General features: G+C 44.1%; 1 protein-coding gene across 1 annotated transcript in view; it reads right to left on the minus strand.

Moving 5' to 3' along the window:
- The window catches only part of gnaz (guanine nucleotide binding protein (G protein), alpha z polypeptide), a gene marked incomplete at its 3' end in the record, with an annotated part of 42,448 nt that overhangs the window by 9,199 nt on the left and 21,212 nt on the right, over positions 1-12,037 (minus strand). The window contains exon 3 of the mRNA XM_080756379.1: positions 1,196-2,553. Coding sequence (XP_080612505.1) covers positions 1,196-1,918 — 723 coding nt within the window. The 5' untranslated portion in view covers positions 1,919-2,553. The remainder of the gene's footprint in view (positions 1-1,195; positions 2,554-12,037) is intronic.

The raw sequence follows: 12,037 nt of genomic DNA on the forward strand, positions 1-12,037 counted from the left end.
AGCAAACTAAAATGAAGCCATCCTTGCTCTAGAAAGCGCCAATGTTTCCATCTAAACCACCGGATAATCAGCAAAGACCTCCGAACATCGCGCATTTTATCCAAACCATGGAGAGCTCCGTAGATTTCGAGTTATTCAGCTTTTTATTCAGCCTGTATAATGGGAGGTGAACGGCAGCGCGGTTGCGCAATCCGGTCTAGGATCGCTAAAGAAGGAAAGGCCAAGCCAAAATAATAATAATACAAAAATACATCAGCTATCTGGTTTGATATCAATAATAAAGCTTATCAGACGGAACATTACGCCAGAAGTAGTTGCTAGTTGGATTCCATCTGACGGAACGTTCCGCCACGAGCAGTTAAACCGTTAACAGGACTTTGTTACAGTTCTTATACAGTCCCAAGCACTTAAAAAAGGATTATACTTGGTGTCAGTAGGAATAAGTAGGAGTAAGACAATTGTCTAATTGTTACCACTTTAGCGCCTTGGCAGTAGCATAATGTGCAGGGAAGTCTGTTGCACAGAACCCTGTGCCATGGGCACAGCTTCTATTTAGCTTTTAAATAGGCTACATTTAAAAGAAATGTCCACACACTTACTTATATTCATAATAAATCATACTCCTCCTGGTATGACCTACTGTATGCAATATATGGTAGAATATTTTGCTCTTGTCCTATATTATGTGAGCTTACGTTATAGGTCTATGTACATTTTGGGACGCTTGGTTGAGTTTTACATTTCATTGTGCTTCATGTATGGTTGGTAGTAGTTGGTAGCTAATCTAAATACTAGTCTAAATACTAGTCTGTGTATCTTATCTATTAGTTAACAGCAGTGAAGGATGGAATATGTCACAACACCAATGGTAGAACACAATGTTTTGAGTGCAGTTGTTATAATGTATCGCAGATAATTAAATCCATGACGCCGATACCAGTATCGGAAAAGTTGACGATACTGTCTAAAATGCTGGTATCGATATCGGTGAGTACCGTATGCTAGTCTATGCCATTCCGATACCACGTAATTCATCACATGTTTATTTCATTTACAGTTATATTTTGATGGATTCAGTTGATGTTGCATGACTGTTTTCTATTGCATGTGCTCGTGCGACGTGTGTGTGTGTGTGCGTGCGTGTGTGTGTGCGTGTGTGTGTGTTCGTGGCCCCTTTAAAGTTAGTTTCTCTTACCGTTAGGTTATCCTCATAGAGTTTGAGGTCATAGCCACTTAGCTCGACACAGAAAATGATTGCGGTCACGCCCTCGAAGCAGTGGATCCACTTCTTCCTCTCCGAACGCTGTCCCCCCACGTCCACCATCTTGAACGTGAGCTCCTTGAAGGTGAACTTGTTCTCCACGATGCCAGTGGTCATGTCGCGGGAGCGCAGGATGTCCTCCACGGTGGGGATGAACTCGACCGCGGAGATGCGGTCCAGGTCGTTCAGGTAGTAGGAGGTGTTGTCCTCCAGGTGGTACTCGTTGGAACGCTGGAAACACTCCTGCACCCCCGAGTCGGCCCACAGGCGCTTCATGACCCCCTGCAGCTCCAGCGTGATCTCCCCCTTGCTCTCCGCGGGGCCCGTGAGGGCGAAGAGCTGCACGGCGTCGTACGCGCGGTCGGCGTCGTAGAAGTCGATCTTGAGGGTGGCCAGGGCCCGGATGATGCGCGTCAGGGAGTCGATGGCGTTGTACAGGATGAGGGGCTTGTATTCCTTGCAGGCGTCCAGGTTGAAGCCCCCGCTGTGGATGATCTTCATCTGCTTGACGATGGTGCTCTTGCCCGAGTTGCTGGTGCCCAGCAGCAGGAGCTTGATCTCGCGCCGCTGCCGCTGGCTCTCCGAGCGCAGGTGGCGGTCGATCCGCCGCGAGCGCCTCGCGGCTTCCTTCTCTTCTGAGCTCTGGCGGCATCCCATGGTGCCCTGTGATATATTGCGCACACAGGAAAACGTGGCTGCTCGCTGGAGATGCAAACAATAATGTGAATGTAGAGGGAAGGACGAGTGATTTGAGTGTAGAGTTGAACTTTGAATGTTCGGACTTGTACTTGCAGAAGCTTTCCGGTGGGCAGAGATAGTCCAAACCTGCCAATCTCCTGCTCTTAGAAAAAGTAAACCACCACAGAAAAGGTGTGCATCAGGAATGTCTTATTCTCCTTGTACCGCAACCTGGTCTGGAAGTCCATGTGATGGCATAACCCACGCTTCAGAGCTGGCCTTGGCACGGGGCTCTACCAGGACATGGTGGGATGCCAACGTGGAGCCTGGCACTGAGGTTGGACTGCCTGCTTGATGCCAAGGGCGCGGTGGGTCCCTCGGTAGCAAAGGGACTCCCCCTGAGAGGAAGTGCCCTGGAGGAGGGGTTGGGGTGTGGCGACAGTGTGTGTCAGTGAAGACAGTGTTTGGGGTCGATGCGTGTGAATAACGAAACCCCCTTGCACTCCACCCACATGGTGCTTGTAGTCCCTTTTTTGTCTCGCTGCCGCAACTGTCCACGTCACTCCGAGATCTCTGTGGGACGATGACCCTCAGATGACTGAAGGCGTCCAATTCTGCACACAGAATAGTGGAGAGAGAAATTAGCAGTGTTTCCCCCGGGGAGAAGCGGAGCAGTTTCTCAGCCAATACACAGGTTAAAAATGAAGAAAGAAAAAAAAAGACCTAGATAAAAATAAATAAAGGACAAAGTCATTACTGACTCTTCCACGTCATCAATCGTCAAACGGTCAGTGTTGTGTGCCTCAGACCAACGACAATGTTGCTGCGATACTATTTCACTGTATCGACTACCTCTTTACTCTCCTGTTCCTGACACTTATACACTTCCCTTATCGCAGTCCTGTGTTGCCATATAGACCATGATGCAGCCACAGCAGATCTCACTTCATGTTTCCATTTAACTCATAAGCACACGCGCCTGGCAACACATGCACACATACAGTACTATGCACACACATGCACGCCACACAGTCATTGTATGAATTTAAGAAAAAATAACATCACTCTCTCTCTCTCATTCATTCACACACACACACACACACACACACCCCTTCTGCTAAACACTTACCGGTAAGCCTTTTTGAAAATAGGAGACTACAAGCTCACAGCGTGTGTGTGCGCTGCAACAGCTTATGAGCCTGTAGATCTGCTATTTTTTGAAAAAGAAAAAATCATTTTGATAAATCTAGCACAAAAATCTTTTCAGATGGAGGTCTGCGGTCATTCAAATACATATCAATTAGGGGTTCTTTGACATGAAAAGGTTTGAGATACACTGTTCCAGAGAGCTCTGCCTCCTAAAGCGCCACGTGGTCAAAAGCTGTTTGGGTTGGGCGGGTGTGGTGTGGGCGGGTGTGATTCACACAGAGCCCGTCATCACCCTCAGTGTCACCTCCTGTCCACAGTGATCAGCTGAAGGTCAAACTCGGACATATCCAACATTTGAAAAGGGAAACGGATGCAAATTTTTATTTGAAAAAGTATTATGTTTTCCCTGGAACAATCGGCCTTCCTGGAACCCATTCACACCTCCAATCCACCTCACCTGTCCTCGCTTAATCTGCCCTCAACCTAGAGTGGTTTGCAGCTAAATGACATCAGGTGTAATGTTTATTTACTATCGCAGTGGAAAATAACTGGCATGAGCCAGCAGGTGCCTCTCTCACTCTCCTCTTGCATACAATCTTCTTCACACAGCAAAGCCTCCTCTCATTCCCCATACATCAGTTGTGCGTTCTGCAGGTGAGCTGCTACAGTCAGCGCGATCGTAAATAATTTCACCAAACTGATGGTGAAATCAATAAAGTCTGTTTTGACATATCAGGCATTTGGTAGGCACCAACTATCATTTTCTATTACATGCATATGACAAAATACTGAATTTCTGCTGAATTATGATGACATGGATTTGGAGATTGTACAATAGTCATCTATTTTAGAGCATAAATTGTGAGCAAAGACAGGTTGAGAACAGTGAATATGCCTGTGGGACTATGTGATAAATAGATGCACATTGGGATAGGCGGTATGCTCTTGGCTGTGTAACAAAAGTGAAATCATGCTGTGGCCTATTTTTTTGTTGCCAAAACCATACTCCCCAGACCTGTAAAAGACATAGAGAGGGGGGAGAGAGAGAGAGAGAGAGAGAGAGAGAGAGAGCATGATGCAAAGCTGTCAGTGAAGCTCAATTTATACCTGAAAACCGCTATTCTACAAGCAGACGACGCATCGCTGATGCAACGCGTTGTGAGCTTGTAGATAAGCTATGTTTAGTGCGTGACATAAATTGGGCATGAGGAGTAGGTCCACTCTTCGAAGGATTGTAAAGACAAACAGAGCGGAACGAAGCCATAACAGAGCATCACAACACAAACACAAAAAGAGAAGCCTATTGTTCCCCTTGGCTTCAAGCATCTGACTACCCTCTCTCAGAGCCTGCCAAACCGGTTAACCACATGAACCCCTGCTCTGAAAATAGCAGATCTACAAATGGACAATTTGCAAGCTCACCGTGCACCGCAACACACTGCGCTAGGGGCTTGTATAGGGCTTTAGTCCGACAGTCATTAGACAGACGACCTATACAGGTGAATACGTACCTCAAACCCTATTGGTCAGACAGTCATTAGAGTCTAATGACTGTCTGACCAATAGGGTTTGAACCTACCTCAAACCCTAACCTAACGATAACTGCAAGCACGGGAGCAGCGCATGTTCGAGCACTAGTCCGACTGTTGTTCCCGCATGTCGGACTAATGCTCCGTCGGAATTACCAACGGATCCCAGTCTAGAGACTCTATAGTCTAGAGTCTAGACCAGTGATTCCCAAAGTGGGGTCCGGGGACCCCCAGTTCCATGGGGTCCCCAGCTAGATTATAGTTTGGAACCAAATTAATAGACCATTACAGGTCTGTAACTCAGAGTTAAATTAACTTTGATTTTACAATACAAATTGGGGGTCCCAGAGATAGAAATGCCATTAAATGGGGGTTCATAGCCTATATTGCACGAATGCACGTAAAACTGGGGGGTCCTTGAAATTGAACAGGTTGAAAAGTAGCATCGCTACATTACTCTCATAGGAGAACACTCAATATAAAGATTGTGTGCAGATTCATTTAAATTAGCTGTAATTAATTCAATAGGCTATATGGAAGGCATACAAGTTCTGTCTGTCTGTCTGTCTGTCTCTTTCGCTCTTTCACTCTCACTGAGCAAGCTCTCCATTGCCAAACAATGATTTGCACTGTCGTTGATGATCTCCATATATGGCCATATCATATGACATCAGACACAACGGGGTGCATACTTGGTTAGACATGGGTTAAGGTTAGGTTTAGGTGTGCTGCCCCGTGGGAGATTAGGTTTAGGGTGAGGGTTTGAGATCGGTTGTAGTTAGTTGTAGGACTAATGACTGGTCTAACCAATGACTAGTCTAAACCAAAAACTGTCTAAACTAAGTACTGCACCCGACACAACTGAAACCTTTGCCTAACAATGCTGACATGTCCAAATCAGCGCAAATTAGTGATGTTCGGCAAATAGTTTCTCGAAATGTAGCGCATGTCCATATGTGGGCATAAATATGTCCAGTTTTGCGCATGGCTGATTGTGCTGACGTCAAACCGTTGCCAAGCAATGCTGATTTGCACTTACATTGGGCTTGGCATGTCCATATTTGAACATAAGCCGACTAGTAACTGAAGACAGCTATTGACCACTCTTTAGTGAAATATTCAAGTTGCAAAACTTGAAATGGTGTAGATGTGATGTGCCATGCAGTTGTACTTGAGCAGAGAGTCACAGACACACCAAGCAATGTGAAATGATTGCCTGGTAATATGCTCAACAAAGGTTCACAAGATACCTTGCAGTTGAAGTATAGTATAAAAAGTAAGTATGCATATACAGTATATATATATAGCCTACCTCGGCTATATATCCTCGTATATATCTATCCACATTCCCAGCCATCAAACCAAGCGTGTTGTGGGTTATGATTTATGAAGAATGCACAGTTATGGTTAATTCATGTACAAAAAAGGAAGCCGTGTCTCTTTAAGGGTAAGTGAGTGGAGGGAGAGCCGGCCGTATAGGGGCCATGAAGAGAGGCCAGTCTCTTGTTTTATCATGAGAGCTGAGGTAACGTGATAGCCAGGGTGAGACCGGCCCTGTCACTCTGTAGCCTTTTCCTTTACGTCTCTGTCTGCACATGGTACAATAATAATACTCCTCCCTCTAGCCCCCCCACCCCACCCACCCACACCCGGTGTCTCACCTGACATCATTCATTTACCGTGCTACAAATAATTAACAATCGTGATCTTTTATCAGAAATGATCACATGAAAGTCACAGTCCAATAAATGTTATGTATATAATGGACTTTTATCACGTCGAGGTTGACGAAAGTGTTTAGGTCATAATTTGGACTGAGAAGGAATTTCAGGCGAGCGACACAATCACACAATGAACCGTAAATTAATCTGCTGTCATAGGTTGTGCATTCTGTGAAATCATTATTGACACAGATAATGTCATGTAACGCATCAGAATTTACAGACAAGACCCTGCATGTAAATATTTACAGTAGTTTCCAAAAGGGTATGGAGAGTGCCACATGACATCATTTCAGTGGAGACACAGATACTAAAGTGAATGGATCACAAGGTGGGTGGGGACAGATCAATAAAACAGTCAATGAAGATAAATAATTACTCACAACATGAAATTACATCCATTAGACACCGACATGGAAAAACAACATAGTACTTTAGATCAAATTAACTCAAGAGACATATGGTATGTATGTAATCATCATAACTTAGAAAAATCACACCCGTGTGAAGTGAGTGGTGCAACTACGTGTGGGGGTCCCCGGAACTTCAAGACCCACAGGAACCCGGCCCGGTTTCCGGCGAGCCGCCCCGCGTCCGAAAGGGTCGAAAAAGGACAGAGTTACTGTGTGGGGGTCCCCAGAGGGTCACAGTGTACTGTACTGTACTGTACTGTACTGTACCGTATAGGAGTGGTTGCACCACTCAAAAATGTGCTCCTCTGAGTGGATATATCTCCAGTAGGCTTTGTTGCAGTGTAAGTCATGGGTTGCAGCCGTCAGGACACGGGGAAGCTGGGGGGAATAGCATTTTTTTACCATGAGGTGCAACTTTACGCATTTGTGGTGACAATCTGGGGTAGTGGGTCGGTCATGAACGATCGATTCATAAGAGCTGGCTCTTTGCCGTGAGTGTGAACAAATTCATTCACGTCTTGAAATGATTCGGTTCACGTTTTCGTTCACCCCCCTTCCCCCCTTCTGCCTATTATTATTTATTATTTATTATTATTAAAGGGATTGTGACATAAAGAAACGTTTTAAACTTGTTTCTTTATTTTTAGGTTTTCTGAGCTCAATTGCACCCAAAAAACATGAACTTTTAACATTCAGTATATTTTCTGTGGTCTGGGGTTTTCTGGCTCAAACAAGTGCTCTGATTTGCCTGTGGACGGTGATGTTAAGCCCTAGCACTAGCTGCCGGAAGTGCCACTGAACGGTGAACGTGAACGAATCATTTGAATGGATCATTGTCGCAAGCATGAACAAAATCGTTCATTCACTGAAATGAGCCGTTTTGCCCACCACTACATGCTTTCGTAGGTGCATGTTTGTGCAACAAACCGTAGGCCCCACCCACACAATTTGTGATGGCAAATACAGCCAAACGGTATACAGTATCAAACCCTTGTTTAATACTAAGCGGTATAAGCCTCACCACTAGGGATGGAGTTTGAAACCTGAGCAAATAAATGACAAACTCGATAACAAATTTATACCCGGTATCAATAAGGTTTTGGCTTATCGAGCCTGATATTATCGAGCATATAGTGGCCCATGATGTCATGTTTATACAATCAAGACAAAACTACACTTGTCAGTGTATAAAGTGTAACCTCATGTCACCAGGCTTTCCACCTCGGAGGAAAGCCTGGTCTGTGTTACTAAATCGAGTATGATTATCAATAAAAATTAACGAGCTCCATCCCTACACACCACAGATTTCCAAAGATGTTTTGGGTTCGGATGAATGAAAATAAGTGCTGTAGCAAACAAGAGCTAATTTTATTAACCTGTTTTGTTCATAAAACGTGTATTAGTCTCACGAGGTCTTATGTCTTCACTTCCAGCATTGCAGGGTTTGAATCGCGACTCAGCATATTTGGGTTTTGCCAGAGAATGACTCAGGTAAAAGCATCTCGTTGGCTGGGCTGGTACTGGCCAGTTCACATGTCATTACAAACGCCTCAATAGTTTTGCACCAAATGTGAGATATCCATCTAATCATCATATGGCTATACCACAAAACTATCTAATTAATGTCATACAACAAAGCATGATACTGTAAGTAAGGTTGATACCCCAGACCCTATTTTCTGCATACATTGAAAACCCTATGGTGGTAAAAAAAATACAAAATAAACATTGACATTTGGCGAGGTGGAACACATTGTGAAAACAATAGAACTGCATGCACACTATTCAGTGTGCTACAGCGTGTGTGACTGTCATACGATAAAGTATAAATGAGGCTTACGTGGTTAACGAAGCGAACGAGGCTAAGTGGTTTTAGCTATCTTTTAGCTCTTTTTTCTCTTTTTTTTTAATGAGCTGTGCTAATGTTTTGGTTGGCAGGCTAGGCGTTTCAAGAGAGATCAGTTGCAGGTGTTCAGGGTCAGCATGAACAGGCAAAAGTGGACAGGCGTCGGGCAGGAATTTTAACCTATTCTGGACGGGAACCCCTTTTGGTGTTTTAAGCATAATGTTATACTTCAGCTATTGAAAAATAGCAGATCTACAAGATCATACAAGCTACAAGCTTTTTCACTAAAAATCGGGGGGGGGGGGGGGGGGGGGGGTGTTCCCTGGAACATATTTTCAGATGGGGGTCGGCAGCCAATTACATATAATTTCTGGGGTCCTTGACTATAGCTCTGGTCCATAGCCCTAATAATGCCCTTTTCTGCCGTTGCATTAAGGCTCTGCCACTTTGCTTCCTGCCCTCGCATGAAATGCAGACCAGCCTCTCCTGTTGCGGAAATATAAAGAACGTTTTACCTACTCACCAATACAAAGGTGGCTTGTGTTATTAGAAAGCCTACTTTCTTTAGTGGACGCACTCTGAGCCCCCCACCACACGTATAAAATGCACTTTTTGGCCAGAAAAGGATTTTGTTTGCGCCCTCTAGCCTACCGATATTGCCAAGAGAAAATCTCATAGACAAGATTTTTCCTTCCGGTGAAAAGAAAATCAATTTCTATCCAAAAATGTTATACGTGTGGTGGGGGGCTCAGAGTGCGTCCACTAAGGAAAGTAGGCTTTCTAATAACACAAGCCGCCTTTGTATTGGTGAGAAGGTACCTGTAAAACGTTCTTTAGATTTCTGGAACAGAGGAAAGGCTGGTCTGCATCACAGTCCCATAGCTCTAATGAAGGCATTAGAGCTATGGACCAGAGCTAGTCCTTGACATGAAATAGTTTGAGAACCGCTGACGTAGAGTTTTTCAGAAAACTGTCAGGATTTAGAAGACATTTGTAGAATCGTCCTCAAGTGTATATGGGTTAAAATAGTGAAAGTAGACGACACGTAAAAAAAAAAGTCTTCGCTTTGACTGGCATTTCTACCGTGGTGCCTTGGCTAATGCCAGGATGAAAATCATTGCCTGAGCAAAACTATTTCTCACCTGCAATTTTGCCAAAACATATTTGCATGAAAGCTAGCTAACAATAGACAAAGAAGAACACCATGGACTGCTCAGTTAAAGAAAAGCCATTAAAGAAACGGCCAGATGTTGGCACCTGTCCAGGGAGAGTGACACAGAGAGAACAGCTGCACAGCCCATTTACAGTATAGGCATTAGTTAGGGTCCCATAAAATATACATTTGGCCCCATTCTGTTCCCCTTTAGAGTGGGCGCATATACTTGTAACATAAAGGTGTGGTCTGAACTCTGAATGCAGTAGCCTGTCTGCAACATCAAATCCTTAAAGGGACATTTCACCCTTTTTGCAAAAGAATATATGTTAATGACGTTTAGAAGATTTAGAACACTTTCCTGGGGGGGTCTTTATGTGTGTAATATGTGGTTTTAGATATTTTTGATTTTAGCAGTGAGCCCAGTGTCTCTGATGTCATGGACACTGGGCTCACTTACTTCCTGGACTACATGTTGTCTCTGTAAAGGCCTATTCATATAGTCTGTATTTTCGGTGGTGAGCTGACCACCGGAGCTGAAATAACGTTAGCGGTGGTGAGTAAAAACAGAGAGAAGGGCTGGAGCGGTGGCGGTGGTTTGCTCTTCACCGCGGCTCGTGACATCAAATTGTAGTCCAGGAAGGAAGTGAGCCCAGTGTCGATGACATCAGATACACTGGGCTCACTGCTAAAATCAAAAATATCTAAAACCACATACTACACACATAAAGACCCCCCAGGAAAGTGTTCTAAATCTTCTAAACGTCATTAACATATATTTTTTTGCAAAAAGTCCCTTTAACTCTTGTACTGAGATGAATAAACACTGATGATCTTTACTGTTCGTGCCATGGGTTAGACCAGACCTACTGTACCTACTGTGGTTTGACACCATGTATCCCTCTCTACCACCACCACCATACAACAGGCCTAGCTTTGTGCAATAAATAGATGCTTATATAAGTAGCCTACTGACAAAAAGCACAATGGCATCTGCATCTCTGTCTTATTGATGAATGTTGGTGTTATGTAAAGGGGCATGCCAGCAAATAGAGCACTTTTCACAATATGCAGACCCCCACCACCCAGCAATCTAATCATATACAGTGCATGCATATGCGCGTGCATGGGTTGCACACACACACACACACACACACACACACACCAACTCGCTCTCCCTCTAGGCCACATTCCAACAATCACAGCTACTTCCAGCTGAGCCCCCCCCCCCCCCTCCTCTCTCACACTCACACACACGCACACACACACACACACACACACACACACACACACACACACACACACACACACATACACTAGCTCTCCCTACTTTTAGACTGAAGTTTGCCTTAGGATTATTTACACAGTGTGCATATTGCTTATGCTTTTAACCACTTAAGCTTACTTTGTCATGTGACGAGTAGCGGAATACTCTGTATACTTAATGCAGACGAAACAAAATTCATGCTATTTTCTAGGGCCGGGGACATTTATTATAATAACTTACACATTACTACCTCATTTTTTTCTCTTTTCTTTTTTTACAGGAACAGAACTAGCTCTGTTCCTGTTCTGTTCTGAAACTAGCTTCCCAATGGCATAGGAAAAGAGTTATTGAATCAGTTTGTATCGATTTGTATCTGGTGAACATTATAGGACTCATCACTGCATCTTGTATGATAGAGTGGGTTGGCCTTCCTTGGCCAACAGGCGAAACAAACACTGTTTATTTCGATGGGACTTTACCATTGTGTGTATTACATATTCTGTGCTGGATTGGAATCCTGTACCATATACAGTAGTTTACACTCCAGTGACTGGCTCACACTAAAGGTCCCCAAAGTAAACACTAAACTGGGGGAAATAGACTTTTGTTACTACATATTTTCAGATGGGGGGGGGGGGGGTCTGCGGCCAAATTCAGATAAATCTGGGGGTCCTGGACCAGTGGTTGAGCACCACTGACATAGAAACATAGGGTTTTTCAGAAAAAAATGAAATCGGCCTCAGGTCTAATATGCCATTTGTGTGTTAGTTAGTCTATGGTGCAGGCAGTGATTGGATTTTGGGAGGCCGTGCCCTGCATTGACTGGCTTCCACATGGCTGCTTGGAAAAATTAGGTTACTAAAGGTGTGAGGTGATAATCAATAGATGTCTTTCACAGTTTGTTCAGGTTTAAAAAAAATCTGTGGAAAACAGACTAGCATCGATGTTGGTCAACAGTTCAGCAGTTCTTGCATCAATTAGTGCATGGAATATTTCATTTGCTAAATAAACACATATTTG

The sequence above is a fragment of the Protomyctophum bolini genome, assembly GCF_963924005.1.
Source record: "Protomyctophum bolini genome assembly, chromosome: 22".
Classification (NCBI taxonomy): Eukaryota; Metazoa; Chordata; class Actinopteri; order Myctophiformes; family Myctophidae; genus Protomyctophum; species Protomyctophum bolini.